The 15,663-nt window shown below is 40.0% G+C and overlaps 1 protein-coding gene across 5 annotated transcripts in view; it reads left to right on the top strand.

The window, feature by feature from the left end:
* rnf41 (ring finger protein 41) overlaps positions 1 to 14,161 on the top strand; it is a 56,847-nt gene extending 42,686 nt beyond the window's left edge. For all 5 annotated transcript variants that reach the window (XM_073071298.1, XM_073071301.1, XM_073071297.1 and 2 more), the window contains exons 4-6: positions 2,261 to 2,396; positions 6,571 to 6,674; positions 10,347 to 14,161. In XM_073071298.1, the coding sequence (XP_072927399.1) occupies positions 2,261 to 2,396; positions 6,571 to 6,674; positions 10,347 to 10,701 (595 nt within the window). In that variant the 3' untranslated portion in view covers positions 10,702 to 14,161. The remainder of the gene's footprint in view (positions 1 to 2,260; positions 2,397 to 6,570; positions 6,675 to 10,346) is intronic.
* The last annotated feature ends 1,502 nt before the right edge of the window (positions 14,162 to 15,663 follow it).

The following is a 15,663-nucleotide window of genomic DNA, read 5'->3' on the forward strand; positions in this document are numbered from 1 at the left end:
AGATTTGAAAAGAAAGAAAAAGAAAGGGAGCAGGGGAGATGTGCCCAGCCTCCAGGCCAATATTCACCCCTTAATTTGTTTTTTTTAAGTTAAAAGATTTTGGTTATCACATTATAAGCAAACTCCCCTGAACAGCACAAGTTCAGTTTCCCTACATTAGAGCTCTGTTTACACTATAAAAATACTTCATTAGCTGTCAAGTGCTTTTGGGCTAATATGAGATTGCTAAGGAAATGCCACTTTTGTTCAGATGAATTCCCTTTTCAATTTTAATCTAGTCTTTTCTACAAATGCAGGTGACTAATGCTGTCTATTAAGAGGAATAGATAGAGTGGACAGCCAGCGCCTCTTCCCCAGGGCACCACTGCTCAGTACAAGAGGACATGGCTTTAAGTTAAGGGGAGGGAAGTTCAAGGGGGATATTAGAGGAAGGTTTTTCACTCGGAGAGTGGTTGGTACGTGGAATGCACTGCCCGAGTTAGTGGTGGAAGCAGACACACTAGTGAAGTTTAAGAGACTACTAGATAAGTATATGGAGGAATTTAAGGTGGGGGGTTATATGTGAGGCAGGGTTTGAGGGTCAGCACAACATTGTGGACCGAAGGGCCTGTAATGTGCTGTACTGTTCTATGTTCTAAGTGTAGTATTTGTTGAAATGCCCAGGGGCAATGAGGTGGTCACCAACTGGACTGGGCAACCATGTCAGCTGGCACTGATCTTCCAGGCCCTACATTCATTAGCAGGGCAGAAAATCCATTGTGCCTTGATGATACTTAAGAGTTTTGGAGTAAGTGCACCAGCTTAAGAAGGACCAGTTAAAATTTGAAGTGCAGCTCTTAAAAGTATCTCCAGAAGAAAGATGAGCCAAATCTTTGCTGACTCCAAGCTGTCACGGTGTTTTAATTCCCAACATTAAAGCAGCTAAGCCATATTTGCATCTCGAATAATAGGATGGGATGTAAATATTTAATGAAGTACACTTTGAAATTCATTGAAAAGCCACACTGCACTTGTAGTTGAAACTGGGGCTCTGGAGTGCTCAGGGCTTGTATTAGTGCTGTGATTCTGAATTGAGTTTATGATATTCATGGGGGGGGGGGGAGGAGACATGGGCTTAATGATTTAACCTAATTCCCATTTAAAAGCCTTGTTGAAGATTTTTAATTTATGAAGTGAAGTATTCAGTCAACAAGCTATCCATAAAACAACCTATTCAAGCACCCTCTGTGGCTTCATTTCTCCAATAAAGTGCCACAGAGGGTCGATAGACCTGCGGCTAATCTCCACCTTCAAATGTCAAGGCTGCGGGTACTATGCATTTTAATAACATCTCAACAGAAGGTGAAAGTTAATGCCACTGCTCAGGGATTAGGAATCTGCACTATACCACCTAGTTAAACTCTTTCCAATCTAAGTAATCTGGAGTCAGCAAAACCCACAAAATGAACAATCCAGATCACTCAAACATTGGTTAACAAATACAGGAAAGGTCGATCATGGGAGTTACTTGGACCCCGCTTCCCATGAAACTATAAAAATTCAGTGCAATGACTAATGAAAATGAGAAGTCCTCATTTTGTAAAATGTAAACCAATTACGTGTGGGCTGTGGGTTTCCTTGGCGCTCCTACCCCACTGCTGTAACTCAGTGGTGTGGAGGGTTATGGTCCAGGTGCTGGTAGATGGGACTAGGTTGAAACCGGGCTGGCATGGACTAGATGAACCAAAGGACCTGTGCCTGTGCTGTTTTACTCTGATTGTTGTGGACGGGTAATTTTGAGGGCAAAAAAAAAACAAAGCAAAACCCTGGACAAATCAATGGAAACAAATTCTGTAATCTTCTCTTGGTTGACATATCTTCCTTATCCCAAATAATCAGTTAAGTTTCTGGGTATGTATTCTGATCAGTACTGTTTTTTGGTAGCAAAATTTAATGCTCTTACTGTTAACTACTGTTATCTAGTGGGTCTGAGCTAGACGGTCATGAGTTTGTTCAGGACTTTGGCCAATTGGGCAATGCAGAGCTGGGCTATCAGTGCTGCCTGACTTTTCAAACATAGAAGATCCCATAGTTTCGAGGCCAATAATTATTCCATTATGCGTGCAAGAGCAAACTGGTCATTGTCATATGCTGTTCGTGCATTTTTAAAAAAAATCTAGCTGGACTGGAAATGCTCTATAATTGGTTTGGAACCTTGTAGTTCAGTCTTAAGTGAGTCTGGTTTGCTCTTTTGACAAGTTTTATTTTCCTCTCCTTTCAGATTAGAAATGCCCAAAGATGAGCTACCAAACCACAACTGTATCAAACATCTTCGCACCATGGTACTTCAGCAACAAGGGAAAATTGCAGAGCTGGAGAAGACTTCAGCGGAGCATAAACATCAGCTGGCAGAGCAGGTGGGTGCTTGCTGTCTTGTGACTGACAAATAAAGTGCTAAGCTATCCTGAGGGCTTGTATTTTCTAAATTGCAGACCTTTTGTACTGCACCTCAGTGACTGACCTCAATTACTGTGCAAATTACTTTCTCCTTTTCCCTTCCTCTTTATTCTTTTGCTCCCAGGATGTTTATATAAATAGCTCTATATCCCTCCTCTGAGATACAGTCACCACCATTTAAAAGTCTCATTTAATTGGGCAGTTGCTTGTATCAGCCAAATCACAAAAATAAATAGCAACTACTTCCAATTTCACTGTCTCCTAAGCCTTTATTTTGGGCAGGAGCAGCTGTGCTTGTACACCCGTACAAGTGACATACATGTATGCATGCTTTTATTTTTCTAACTGCAATTGTCCCATCAACCCAAAATATATAACCCTAGTGGTTCTTCATTTGATAATTAAGCTGTTTGGTGATTTATCTAATGGTGAGATTAAGGTACATCAGCAGATGAACTCACCCACATGTTGACCTGCAGCTGTGATAATTGTAATGATCCCCATTTACATCTCAGCAGATGGATGAACTCTGAATTTGAGTGGACTCCAGTTTAAGGTCGCATTTACTTTGCAACATTGGCAGCTGCAAGGGACCAATGCACTTTGCATCAATGCTGTAGGAGAAACCCAGGCAGAGCACAATCTAACTTGAGCAAATTAGATGGAGTTCCCTCAGAGGAGGCTTCATTGGGAATTCAACAATAAACCTGTTCAAATGAATAATGTTCTAGCCAGTGCGGTTTGCTCTCCTTACTGAAGGAGTTATAATTGACCCTGTGACACACATAGTGGAGCATTATATGCAACAGATGCTTTGCAGCATGGTAATCTCTTGTGAGGAGGGTTTATGTGGCTTCTCATTAGCGAGGGAGTCATAAATCACGCGCATTATAGTACACCAAATCTTAAGGAGCTCAAATCAAATTCCAATGACTCCATCACAATTAGAAAGAATTATTCAATCTATATTGATTGGAATAACTAGATTTTTTCTCATGTTTTCTTGTAATGATTTTGCTCCATATTTTCAATGAATCCAACATTCTTGTAACACTACTGTATTATGCCAGCCATCACTTACAATAGGCAAAGTTCACTTTGCATGAAAGCACCTGTTATAACTGGCAATGACTGATTCTAAACTGGCTATTGAAATCTTTTAATAAAAAGAGCAACTTCCTTTTCTAACTCCACCCGATGAACTTGCAAGATAGAATCGTATTGTTTTGTATGGTACTCCATTATTCAGCCCTGGAAGGACTGGTGTTCAGACTCCAGCCAGGCTGCTGCTAAGGGGCCTGTATTTTATAATGGGACTTTTGGACTAGGTAAGGGTACCATTCTTGACTGCTATCATTCAACTTTGACAAAACCAGTGCATGGAAATTGGGAGAAAGTCTTGATGTCAGTGCAAATTGATTTTGCAACAAGTTGCCATCTTTTAAAGGACTGGGGATATGTTTGGAGTGTGTGATTATGACTTGCATATTCTGACAACACTATTAGCCAATGAGTTGGAAGTAGGATGGGACATGTGAGTGGGATAGCAACAAACAAAAACAATTATTTGGAAACCAGAGTCTATTTAGACCAGAGGTTCCCAATCTTTTCTATGCCATGGATCAATACTGTTAAGCAAAGGGTCTGTGGACCCCTGGTTGGGAACCCCTGATTTAGGTGTAGGAATTGGGCCTTTCAGCCCATCAAGTTTGCTGTGCCATCCAGTCATGGTTTTTCCAACCCAATTCTCCCATCTTCTCCCTGTAACCTTTAACCCCCCCTCAACCTATTTTCATAAGACATGCTCCCTAATCTAGGCAGCATCCTGTAAATCTCTAAGCTTCTACATCGTTTCTATAATGAGGCAACCAGAAGTGAACACAATATTCCAAGTGTGGTGTAACCAGAGTTTTCTGGAGCTGCAACATTACCTCACGGCTCTTGAACTCAATTCCCAACTAATGAAGACCAACACATCATATGCTTTAACTAACCTATCAACTTGTGTGGCAGCTTTGAGGGATATTTGGGAGTGGAGCCCAAGATCCTTCTGTTCCAGACTACTAAGAATCCTGTATTAACCCTGTATACTGCCATCAAGTTTGACTTTCCAAAGTATATTACTTAACACTTTTCTTGATTAAACTCCATCTACCACTTCTCAGCCCAGCTCTGCATCCTGTCAATGTCCCATTATAACCTGTGACAACCTTCTACACTACCCACAACACCACTGACCTCCGTGCCATCCGCAAACTTACTAACCCACATTTCCACTTCCTCATCAAAGTTATTTATAAAAATTGCAAAGAGCAGGGGTCCCAGAACAGATTCCTGCAGAAAACCACTGGTCACCGACCTCCAGGCAGAATACACTCCCATCTACAACCATCCTCTGCTGTCTTCCTGAATCCACACAGCCAAGTTTTCATGTGTCCTATGCTTCCTGACTTTCTGAATGAGTCTACCATGGGGAGCCTTGTTGAACACCTTACATCTATGTACACTATATCCACTGCTCTACCTTTATCAATGGGTTTTATACATCTTTGGGGGGGGGGGGGGGGGAGTCGATCAGGCTCGTGAGGCACGATCTGCCCCTCACGAAGCCATGCTGACTATTTCTATATCAGACAATCCTTATCCAAATGCTGCTAAATTCCCTCTAAGAAGCCTTTCCACTAGTTAGCTCAGCACTGACATAAGGCTCACTGGTCTATAATTTCCAGGATTATTCCTATTGCCTTTCTTGAACAAAGGAATAAAATTTGCTGCCCTCAAATCTTCTTGTACTACTACTGTAGCTAGTGAGAACACAAATCCTGAGATCATTCTTGTGGACCTCTTCTGGAACCTCTCCAGGACCAGCTCATCTTTCTGTAGATATAGGGTCCAAAATTGCTTACAAAATGCAGTCTGACCAACTCCGTAAAGTCACAGTATATCCTTTTTGTGTATTAGTCCTCTCAAAATGAATGCTGATATTGTATTTGTCACCTTTACTACTGACTTAACCTGTAAGTTAAGCCAGCTGGTGGTGTAGTGGCATCCACACCTGACTTCAAGGTGAGTGGTCCCGGATTTGAGTCCAGCTGGCTCCTGTCATGCTTTCCATCTGTGCTGGAAACTCGGCCTTGTTTATTAAAAAAGACAAAATATTAAAGAAATGGCAAGGTTGTCGCCTGATATGCTACAAGGTGTGGAGAGGAATTTTAAAAATTTGCAAATTAACCTTAAAGGAAATCTGAACCATGACTGATTTTTGAATTTTCTCCTTATTTAGAAAATAGTCAACACCTTTATTCTTCTTACTATAGTGCATAATCCCACACTTCCCAACATTATTCCATCTGTCTCTTCTTTGCCCACCCTCCCAAATAAAATTATTTTTGTTGGAAATGAGAAAATCTCCAGATGCTGGAAATCTGAGTAACACACCCAAAATATCGACTGTACTTTTTTTTCCCCATAGATGCTGCCTGGCCTGCTGAGTTCCTTCAGCACATTGTGTGTGTTATTTTTGTTGGAAATTGTCAATAAAGACAGGTTAATTTCTCGAGAGAAGTTCAGTGAGGAACAATTGGATGCAAATGGTTTTACCCAAATCTTGGTTGCTTGCATTAATGTAGTCTTGATAGATGGAATTGTTTAATGATCTCCACTTAGGCTAGAGGTATATGTAGCAGTTTGCATTGAAGCAGACTGTTAAAATAAAGAATGAGCAATCATTTGAGTGCTGTACATTTGATCTGGAAGGTGTTGAAAATGTAGAAGTCACTAACACTCTGGCTGAGAAATCATGTGCGTGCAAGAGGAAACCACATAAATATTTAAGGGTGAGAGAAACAGCAAGATAAATGCAATAAGAGCAGGAGGCCTGTATGAAATATAAACATCAACAGAGACCAATTCCATTAATAATCTGTTCACATGTTTGTCGATATCCGGGGGGGGGGGGGGGGGGGGTGCGCGGGAGATGTACTTCGTTCAATCCTCTTTGCTGAAAAGTGCATCATTAAAGAAAATTTAAAATATTAAAAAGCTGGAGATTCCTAGCAACTTCGTCAGCATCTGAAAATAGGCTATTGACTCTCATTTACGAACTCTGTGTGTATGTGTTTCCTTGCTTTACAGAAACGAGACATTCAACTTTTGAAAGCGTACATGAGGGCTATCCGCAGTGCAAACCCAAACCTACAGAACTTGGAGGAAACCATTGAGTACAATGAGATCCTAGAGTACGTTTCAGTTCAGTTTCTTGTCAATTTTCCTTGTGCCTTGGACCATTTTATTATCAACTATTTCCAGTTCTCTGCTGGGGGCTCAGTCGCTCTGAGATGTATGAGAAAGATGAGCCTTCAAGTCAATTTCAGAAACATTTTGTTCTGTGAATACTGTAGGTAGTTATTTTTAATTTAAACTTTATCTGAGTTTAAGGTAGTGAAGCAAGGATTCCTTTCAGAATAGCGATGTTGGTAGGATAATGAATTGTTGCAGTGCAACTACAATAATATATAAAGCAATCACCAGGTGGCTTAATAGCTTGGATGGCTCTTCCTTATCTCTAACTCAAGGTTAAGTCCCACCACAAAAATGAGTGCTCTCTAAACCAATGCTCCAGTGCTGCACAATTGATGTTGTGATGTTTCCGGTGAGACAGAGTCAGTCAGGTGGATGCAAGAGATCCCTTGATACTATTTTGGAAAAAAGGGGACCTTGTCTTGCTCCACTTGCCAATGATGAACATTACCAAAACAGATTCTGCTTGTCATTGCTTTGCATTTGTGAGATCTTGTTGCGCGCAAATTGGCTCCTCTGTAGTGAGTGCACTTCAAAACTATTTTATTGGCTGTAAACTATTTTGGGCCATCCCAAGGTTCTGACTGGCGCTATAGAAATGCAATTTCCCAAGATGTGCGCAAGAGGTCTGGTCAGGCAATTAATGCAGTACTGAAGGTGGCAGAGCTGTCAGTGGTTTGATTCTGTGAAAGGGGAATTAAGCTGAGTCCCTGCCTGCCTCCTCCCAGGAGGAGGTAGAGGTATCACAGCTGTGTTGGAGCAGGCAATTTCTTCCTGCTGCTGTAGGCCTGATATTTGCCATATGACCAACATCTTTACTTGTTCATTCTCATGTGCCATTTGTGGGAATTTGCTGCATCCAATAGATTCCTACATATCCTCTGTTATAATAGTAACTGTATTTTTAAGAAAGAAATTAAGTACAAATGACTGTACAATGCCTTGAGATGCCCTGTGGTCATAAAGGTGCTATATAAATGCATGGTCTTTTCAATGTCTGAATTTGGCTTCTGTCTTTATAATACAGAACGATGACCATTTTAGAATTTTCTTCAATGAACCTTTTATGCCTATGGCTGGATGTGCATGAATGAAATGACGTGGGTGCTTTTTCTTGTGTATTTAGAAGTTAAACTGCCTTTTTAGTATTTCAGTATTGAAGAGCCTTGGTACTGCTGTTCTCTCTGAAGGCTGACTGGTCTCTTAATGACTCCAAAAGGTTACCAGAGTAAATTCAATAGACAATAGGTGCAGAAGTAGACCATTCGGCCCTTCGAGCCTGCACCGCCATTTTGAGATCATGGCTGATCAATTACTATCAATACCCGGTTCCTGCCTTGTCCCCATATCCCTTGATTCCCCTATCCATAAGATACCTATTTAGCTCCTTCTTGAAAGCATCCAGAGAATTGGCCTCCACTACCTTCCGAGGCAGTGCATTCCAGACCCCCACAACTCTCTGGGAGAAGCAGTTTTTCCTTAACTCTGTCCTAAATGACCTATCCCTTATTCTCAAACCATGCTCTCTGGTACTGGACTCTCCCAGCATCTGGAACATATTTCCTGCCTCTATCTTGTCCAATCCCTTAATAATCTTATATGCTTCAATCAGATCCCCTCTCAATCTCCTTAATTCTAGCGTGTACAAGCCCAGTCTCTCTAACCTCTCTGCGTAAGACAGTCCAGACATCCCAGGAATTAACCTCGTGAATCTACGCTGCACTTCCTCTACAGCCAGGATGTCCTTCCTTAACCCTGGAGACCAAAACTGTACACAATACTCCAGGTGTGGTCTCACCAGGGCTCTGTACAAATGCAAGAGGATTTCTTTGCTCTTGTACTCAATTCCCTTTGTAATAAAGGCCAATATTCCATTAGCCTTCTTCACTGCCTGCTGCACTTGCTCATTCACCTTCAGTGACTGACGAACAAGGACTCCTAGATCTCTTTGTATTTCTCCCTTACCCAACTCTACACCGTTCAGATAATAATCTGCCTTCCTGTTCTTACTCCCAAAGTGGATAACCTCACACTTATTCACATTAAACGCCATCTGCTAAGTATCTGCCCACTCACCCAGCCTATCCAAGTCACCCTGAATTCTCCTAACATCCTTATCACATGTCACACTGCCACCCAGCTTAGTATCATCAGCAAATTTGCTGATGTTATTTTCTATGCCTTCATCCAAATCGTTAACGTAAATGGTAAACAGCTGTGGTCCCAATACCGAGCCCTGTGGCACCCCACTAGTCACCACCTGCCATTCCGAGAAACACCCATTCACCGCCAAGTTATTTTGGCTCTCTGATGTCATCCAATAATCCTATAATCTATCATCAAAAATAACACATTCAGAATGCAGAATGTTTTGTTACCAAGGCCATTCTTTGTCACCTAAAGTAGGTCACTCCTTGGCTTCAATTTAGTGAGTTCAGCAAGTTGGATGAGGAATTAATCATTCAACCTGAGTGCATATTTTAAGTGAAGATTTCAACTAGGTATTATTTCATTATGTTTAGATGTATATGTGATAAGTAAACTTGAATCTTAATCCAAGAAGATGTATTATAATAGAACAAACAATTTAAAAAATGAATATTAAAACTGAATACTGCTCTGGACTGGTACCGCCACTAATGAAAAGCATTTATCTGGTGCCCCCTTTCAGTTGAGATGTTTAAACAGTGGCCTTGTTTAATCTCAGCTCTGTCAGAATGGTGTCATGGGATCTTTATAAATGTTCCCATTTTCTGTCCAAGTTTGTTCTCTCCTAGAAAACCTAAGAATGCCTTGCCTTTTACTGATGGATTGAGCTTGTTTTCCTTTAGAGCAGTGATGGTCAAAAAAAGATTGAATGCTTAAAGTAATGTGAGCATTAAGACCTCACAAATGAGCTTTCTTCAGTAGAGATATTGAGTGGGCAAGCACAGATTCATCATTTGGTAGAAGAGCCAAAGGAGATGTGAAGGAATGTTTTCACAGCTGAGTGATCATAATCTGGAATTCATTGTTTGAAAGGGTGGTGGAAGCAGATTCAATTGCAGCTTTTTAGAAAGGAATTGGATGATTAGTTGAAAGGGAAAATTTGCAGTACTCTGGGGAATAAGACTTACTGGTGTGCTTTTGCTGAATGGTGCCAAATGGTGTGAATCTTTAAAGAGAAACATCATCGAGTAACTTTACCACTATCTGTGCGCAAATTGGCGGCTGCATTTCCTCCATTGCAACAGTGACCTTGCTTTCAAAAAGTGCTTCATTGGCTGTTTAGTAGTTGTGAATGGCGCTATATAAACACAAGTTCCAAGATGCTTAAAACCTATAAAAATAGGTTTCTTTTCTGCATCCTTAATGATCAAAGGAAAGTCCATGCTGAATACCAGTAGTTTGGTCATGGTCTTTCTAATCCATGACTTGTTATTCACTCCAACTTGTTTACTTCCCAGGTATTTTAAGGGACTTTTTATTATGCAGCTGTCCTACCTGGTGAGGATGTGAAGGTGCAAGAGAAACTTATCTGTTGTTTATCTGACTTGCAGAGCTTTAATTGATTATAATTTTGTTTGCCTGTTTTGTTAAATAAAACATGAATGGTATCTTCTGTATTATAGGTGGGTCAATTCATTGCAACCTGCTAGAGTTACCCGATGGGGTGGGATGATCTCCACCCCTGATGCAGTTCTCCAAGCAGTCATTAAGCGGTCTCTCATTGACAGTGGGTGCCCAATGTCTATAGTCAATGATCTCATCGAAAATGCACATGAGAGGAACTGGCCTCAGGGTCTGGCCACACTAGAGACTCGCCAAATGAACCGCAGGTTCTATGAGAACTATGTAGCTAAACGAATCCCAGGGAAGCAAGCTGTAGTGGTGATGGCATGCGAGAACCAACACATGGGAGAGGACATGATCATGGAGCCTGGTCTGGTAATGATCTTTGCTCACGGAGTGGAGGAAATCTTTTAAAGCAGATCAATTTCCTCTCTGAATTGAAGTTTCTACTATAAGAAGAAAGCAGGACTTTGACTTGCCCTCTGGAATATCTTCGGCAAGCAGACTTGGACATGAACAAAGGCTTAATGCCAAACTGCATTATGGGTTATTTGATCACCGCCTTTGCAACTCCAGAACTAGCTTAAAGAATGGGTTTGCAGCTCACAGAACCTTGGTTCCAACCTTATGTATTTATTCATCCACAATTTCAAAACGAAGTACAATTCTGATGCCCATTCCAGATGCCACATAAGAATACTAACGTTTGTGGTGTCTGCAGTGGTTTGTGTTGTGCTTTAATATCTTATTGGTAGTTTTCCCCTTTTCAAGTAGAAAATGGTAATGGACAATTTTTTGCAGTACAGGCTGTTAACACAGTAAACAATGCAAAAAGGTTTTTTGTGAACAGTTTTGAGGGGTAAACTACTATGAGGTTTCTGTAAGAGCAGAGCTCATAAGCAAACTATAGAGATAAATATTGTATGCACTACATGGCTTAATATCCACTAAATCTTAAAGGCCGATTTGCTGAAATGTGTTTTGTATTTGGGCATAAAATATTTTAAAAAATTATGCAAAACCCAAGTGACAACACGTGAAGTAAACTTTAATACCTGCAACCAATTCAATTACATGATGGGTGATTTCTTAAATTCACAAGGCAGGGGCAGAAAGATGCAGAAATGTACACTACTGTAAGGCAAGTTGGTTGTAGTCCTATTTTTTTGTTCTATGTTGAAACTCTGCCAACGTTTAATCACTTTAACCTAAATCCTACTTTTCTGGATTTGCCTTAAATTAGATTAAATTCAAGTCAATATCTAAATGGAGTTCTGTGCAAAAATGGTCAAAATTGGAGTGAGGTATATTCAGTGAGCAGGAACAAAAAAGGACGAGTGTTCATGCTTTTAAAATCCCACAGGTATTTTGTTTCTCATAACTAGAAAGCCATCCTGATTGAGATGTTATGTAGAAATATCTGATTAAGTGAGCCTGTATGTGATGCTCTATATTCATGTAAACTGCATAATTTACCCAGCTGCTTTATCACATGGGTAGGAATTGCACGTATGATTGCAGGACTCCCAAGTCAGAATGAAGGCTGAGCTAGTATAGGATTCCAAAAATATATAATGACTGAAGATAGCTTTGAAAGCTTGAATTTTTAAAAATGTGTACATCAAATATTATATTAACTTGACTTCAGTGCAACTGAATGAGCTAGGTACCAGTACATTAGTAGCTGTACCTAAAACAAAGATGTTATTTGACAGTGACTTCAAAGGTAAGGGGGTTGTCATTCCTCCCCCAAGTTAAATTTGAATCAGAGCAGCTAAGAATGACTGTCAGTGGCAACGACGCTTAAAACATAGTGTTTTGAATTGACTTTCTGGGGAGGGAGATGTGCAGAAGAAAAAGTGCTGTGAACCAATAAACTAGCTAGAATTTGTGTATATGTATTTTAAATAAAATCTTGCCATTTGTTTTATCCATAGAATAGGACCGAGGGAGTTGAAGCACAAACTCCTAGTTTTCCAGCCAAACCATACAAATGTGCAAAACCTTTTAGCTACTGTTAGGACTTTGACATGAGTCTGTGGTATCGATTCACTTCTGGGTAGATTTTAGATTTTCTGAATCTGAACTAATCTTCATCAAAGCTCCTTGTGTTGTGTCCCTTTCAGACAAATCTATTGTGTGAGTCTTGAATGTATATCATTTTTGAGCATTGTGCATATAAGATGTTGCATTTGTTCCAAGAGGGTGAAAATTAGGTGGCTTAAGTTTCTTGAGGGATTTAAATCCTTTCATTGCTTGAAGAACATGAAAGGAAAACCCTTTTAAACCCTTTTTTCTATTTTTTTTTGTGGTTGCACCTGAAGAATTTTGTGACTTCTGTTGAAGGATCTACCACTGTCACCATGGACTCACTGAGATCTGACATTAATAAACACTTGGCTTACAGAAATCTGAACTTCCTTTTGGGGGGGAGGGTTGAGCTTAGTTTTTGTCTAATTCTGGTTTTAATTATCAGATAAATACTTTGTCTTACATTATTTAAAGAAAATTTAATTTTGGATGGCTGAAAATACAGGCCTGTGTGTCAAAGTATGCAGTAAGTAAAGTGGTCATGCTTCTGCCATTCCCTTATTCTTGACCAATCTTGCTTTCCTTTGATCCTGTCTTGAAGTGATTTTCTGCTCTTTTGATGACTTGATATCTGAGAGCTTTGCATCTGGGGTTTGGTGTTGCATGTCCTGGTTTGAACGTTTCAGTCCCACGTGCACACGGTTACCCAGCTCACTAATGGAAGATTTTGAAGGGGGAGGGGTTGTGGAAAAAGCAAACCTCCTGTTCTTGGGCAGAAAATTACACCTAGAAATATTTCCCTGCTTTTGTGTCTTCTATACATCCCCTTTACCTAGAATTGCATTATTTGCTTTGCTTTACAATCAAGGGCCTTTGAATAAAATCTCTCCTTAATGTTACCTTCAACAAACTATGGTAGTGTGAATTGTGTGGGAATGTGCTTGCCTTTCAATACTCTGGAAGGTGGAGTACCAAATTGTCCCTCTATACTTGATTACAGTGGGCTTCTTCTGGTTTGAGAGCATTCCAACAATTTTCGACATCATTTATCAGTGTGGGTTGCTGCTAGAAAGTTGTCAGAAGCAAAAGGCTTTTACTCCACAACAGCAGAAGAATTCTGGAGTCAATTGTAGTTCTAACTGCTGTACCACCTAAAATTTGGCAAATTCTGTTTCGAACAAGATTCAAACACTTGGTCACATTATCTGGCTAGGTCATGCCACATGGGTAACAGCCACCTTCTAGTCAACCTCTTGGACCAATCTAATTGTCTTTTCATGTGTTCAATTATCCATTTAAAAATATCAGTATATTTCATTATTTGGCTCCACAGAGGAGTAAATCCCTTTTAAACCACACTTGAAACGTAATATAAAAAACCAAATTTTAGCAAAGTAATTAGATGTGATGCAAAAGTTTTTAAAAAAAGACCATTCCATTAGTCTTAACGGCTGTATGGTGCTGGTTATGCAGTAGTGGATTTAAATAGTTATCTATTAGATACTGTACATGGGAAGATAAATGGTATTATAAACTGTTTCCTTGCAGCAAAAGATAAAATGAGCAATCGTGTATGAAGTATTTTTTGTGTTGCTCTGGCAAACAATTCATGCTTTGTTTTAATTTTATAAAAATGTGTATTGTCTGTCTGTGTGTGTGCCTTTTTTAAAGTGGACCTCTTGAGTACACCAGTTATTTTGTGACTTGAAGTGTTTGAAGTCCAGAATTGTCACCTGTAGCTGATTAGTTGTGTTGTACTTTGAAAAGCTGTGGCACATGGTATTAATGAACAGAACACTTTTTTTTAATATAAATTATCTGGAAATAAACTCCATAGTATACACATCAGTGTTCTTGTCTTTTTTTTTCTTTCCACCTTGCATCATGCATGTGCCCCTTAAGCTGCCTGTCAATCTTAGTTTCTTTAACTCTCACCGTGGACTTGAAGCAAGGTTCATGCACTTCCTGCCACAATGGCACAGGCCAATCAACTTCATACATAACCACTGATTAATTTACAATGTGCTTGTGCAAAAACATTGATTTATGCAGAATGTTCAAATATGCAGATGACACAGAACTTGGGGGGGGGGGGGGGGGAGAATCCAAATGGAACTCTTATTGGATTTACTCCATGTAAAATTCTTTACCCAAGTAAGTGGAAATATCGATTATCAGTCATATCAGTAGCGGAAGAAATTGTACATGATGTTTTAGAGCTTCCATTTAATGACATGCATTGGTTTAATGTATCTTGATGCAATGTGGCCAATGTCAGTGCAATCAGCACAAAAGTACACAACCCTGAGCGCTAACTGATTTTGCCACAATTTATTTTTGCAATCCCTTTTTCTCTGGTTCTCAAAAATGTGCGCCATTGCAAACTGTCAGAATACATGATTTGTCACTGGAGCTTCTACTGATTTATTGTGGGCATTCAAGACAGCTCGAAGCTGGGACTTTTAGGTGTAATGCTATTTCAAGTTGTTTCAAGACTATTGACAATGTTATTAGTGAATAAATTGGAGGTGGGTCTTGCAAAGTCCACCAAAGGCTAAACAAATTCAGTTTGCACAAACCAATTCACAAGCAGAGAAAAAAAACTACACCTAAGTTTTCCACACCCCCAAAAAAAAGTAACTTTTCTAAAGAACTGGTGAGGGATAGTTACTATTCTGGTTGTCGAGGAACAATCCATTTTTGCATGGCAACTCTAAGAGAATATAAAACTTTGCACATTTTAGCTAGGTTGAACCAGGGCAGACAGACAGACATACTTTATAGATCCCGAGGGAAATTGGGTTTCGTTACAGTTGCACCAACCAAGAATAGAGTAGAAATATAGCAAAATAAAACCAGAAATAAATAATAATAAGTAAATTATTCCAAGTGGAAATTAGTCCAGGACCAGCCTATTGGCTCAGGGTGTCTGACACTCCGAGGTTTGATGGCCACAGGCAGAAATGACTTCCTATGACGCTCAGTGTTGCATCTCGGTGGAATGAGTCTCTGGCTGAATGTACTCCTGTGCCTAACCAGTACATTATGGAGTGGATGGGAGATGTTGTCCAAGATGGCATGTAACTTGGGACAGCATCCTCTTTTCAGACACCACAGCCAGAGAGTCCAGTTCCACCCCCACAACATCACTGGCCTTACGAATGAGTTTGTTGATTCTGTTGGCGTCTGCTACCCTCAGCCTGCTGCCCCAGCACACAACAGCAAAGAATATTAATTATACTTTTTTTTTTAAACAAGTCCTTTAAAATGACACTTTCATTCATTGCTCAGTTGTGCTGGGTTTTATAGATTTGGTGATGTGCGAGTGAATTTGGGTGAGAGCAT

Source organism: Hemitrygon akajei, chromosome 18 (assembly GCF_048418815.1).
Source record: "Hemitrygon akajei chromosome 18, sHemAka1.3, whole genome shotgun sequence".
Taxonomy (NCBI): Eukaryota; Metazoa; Chordata; class Chondrichthyes; order Myliobatiformes; family Dasyatidae; genus Hemitrygon; species Hemitrygon akajei.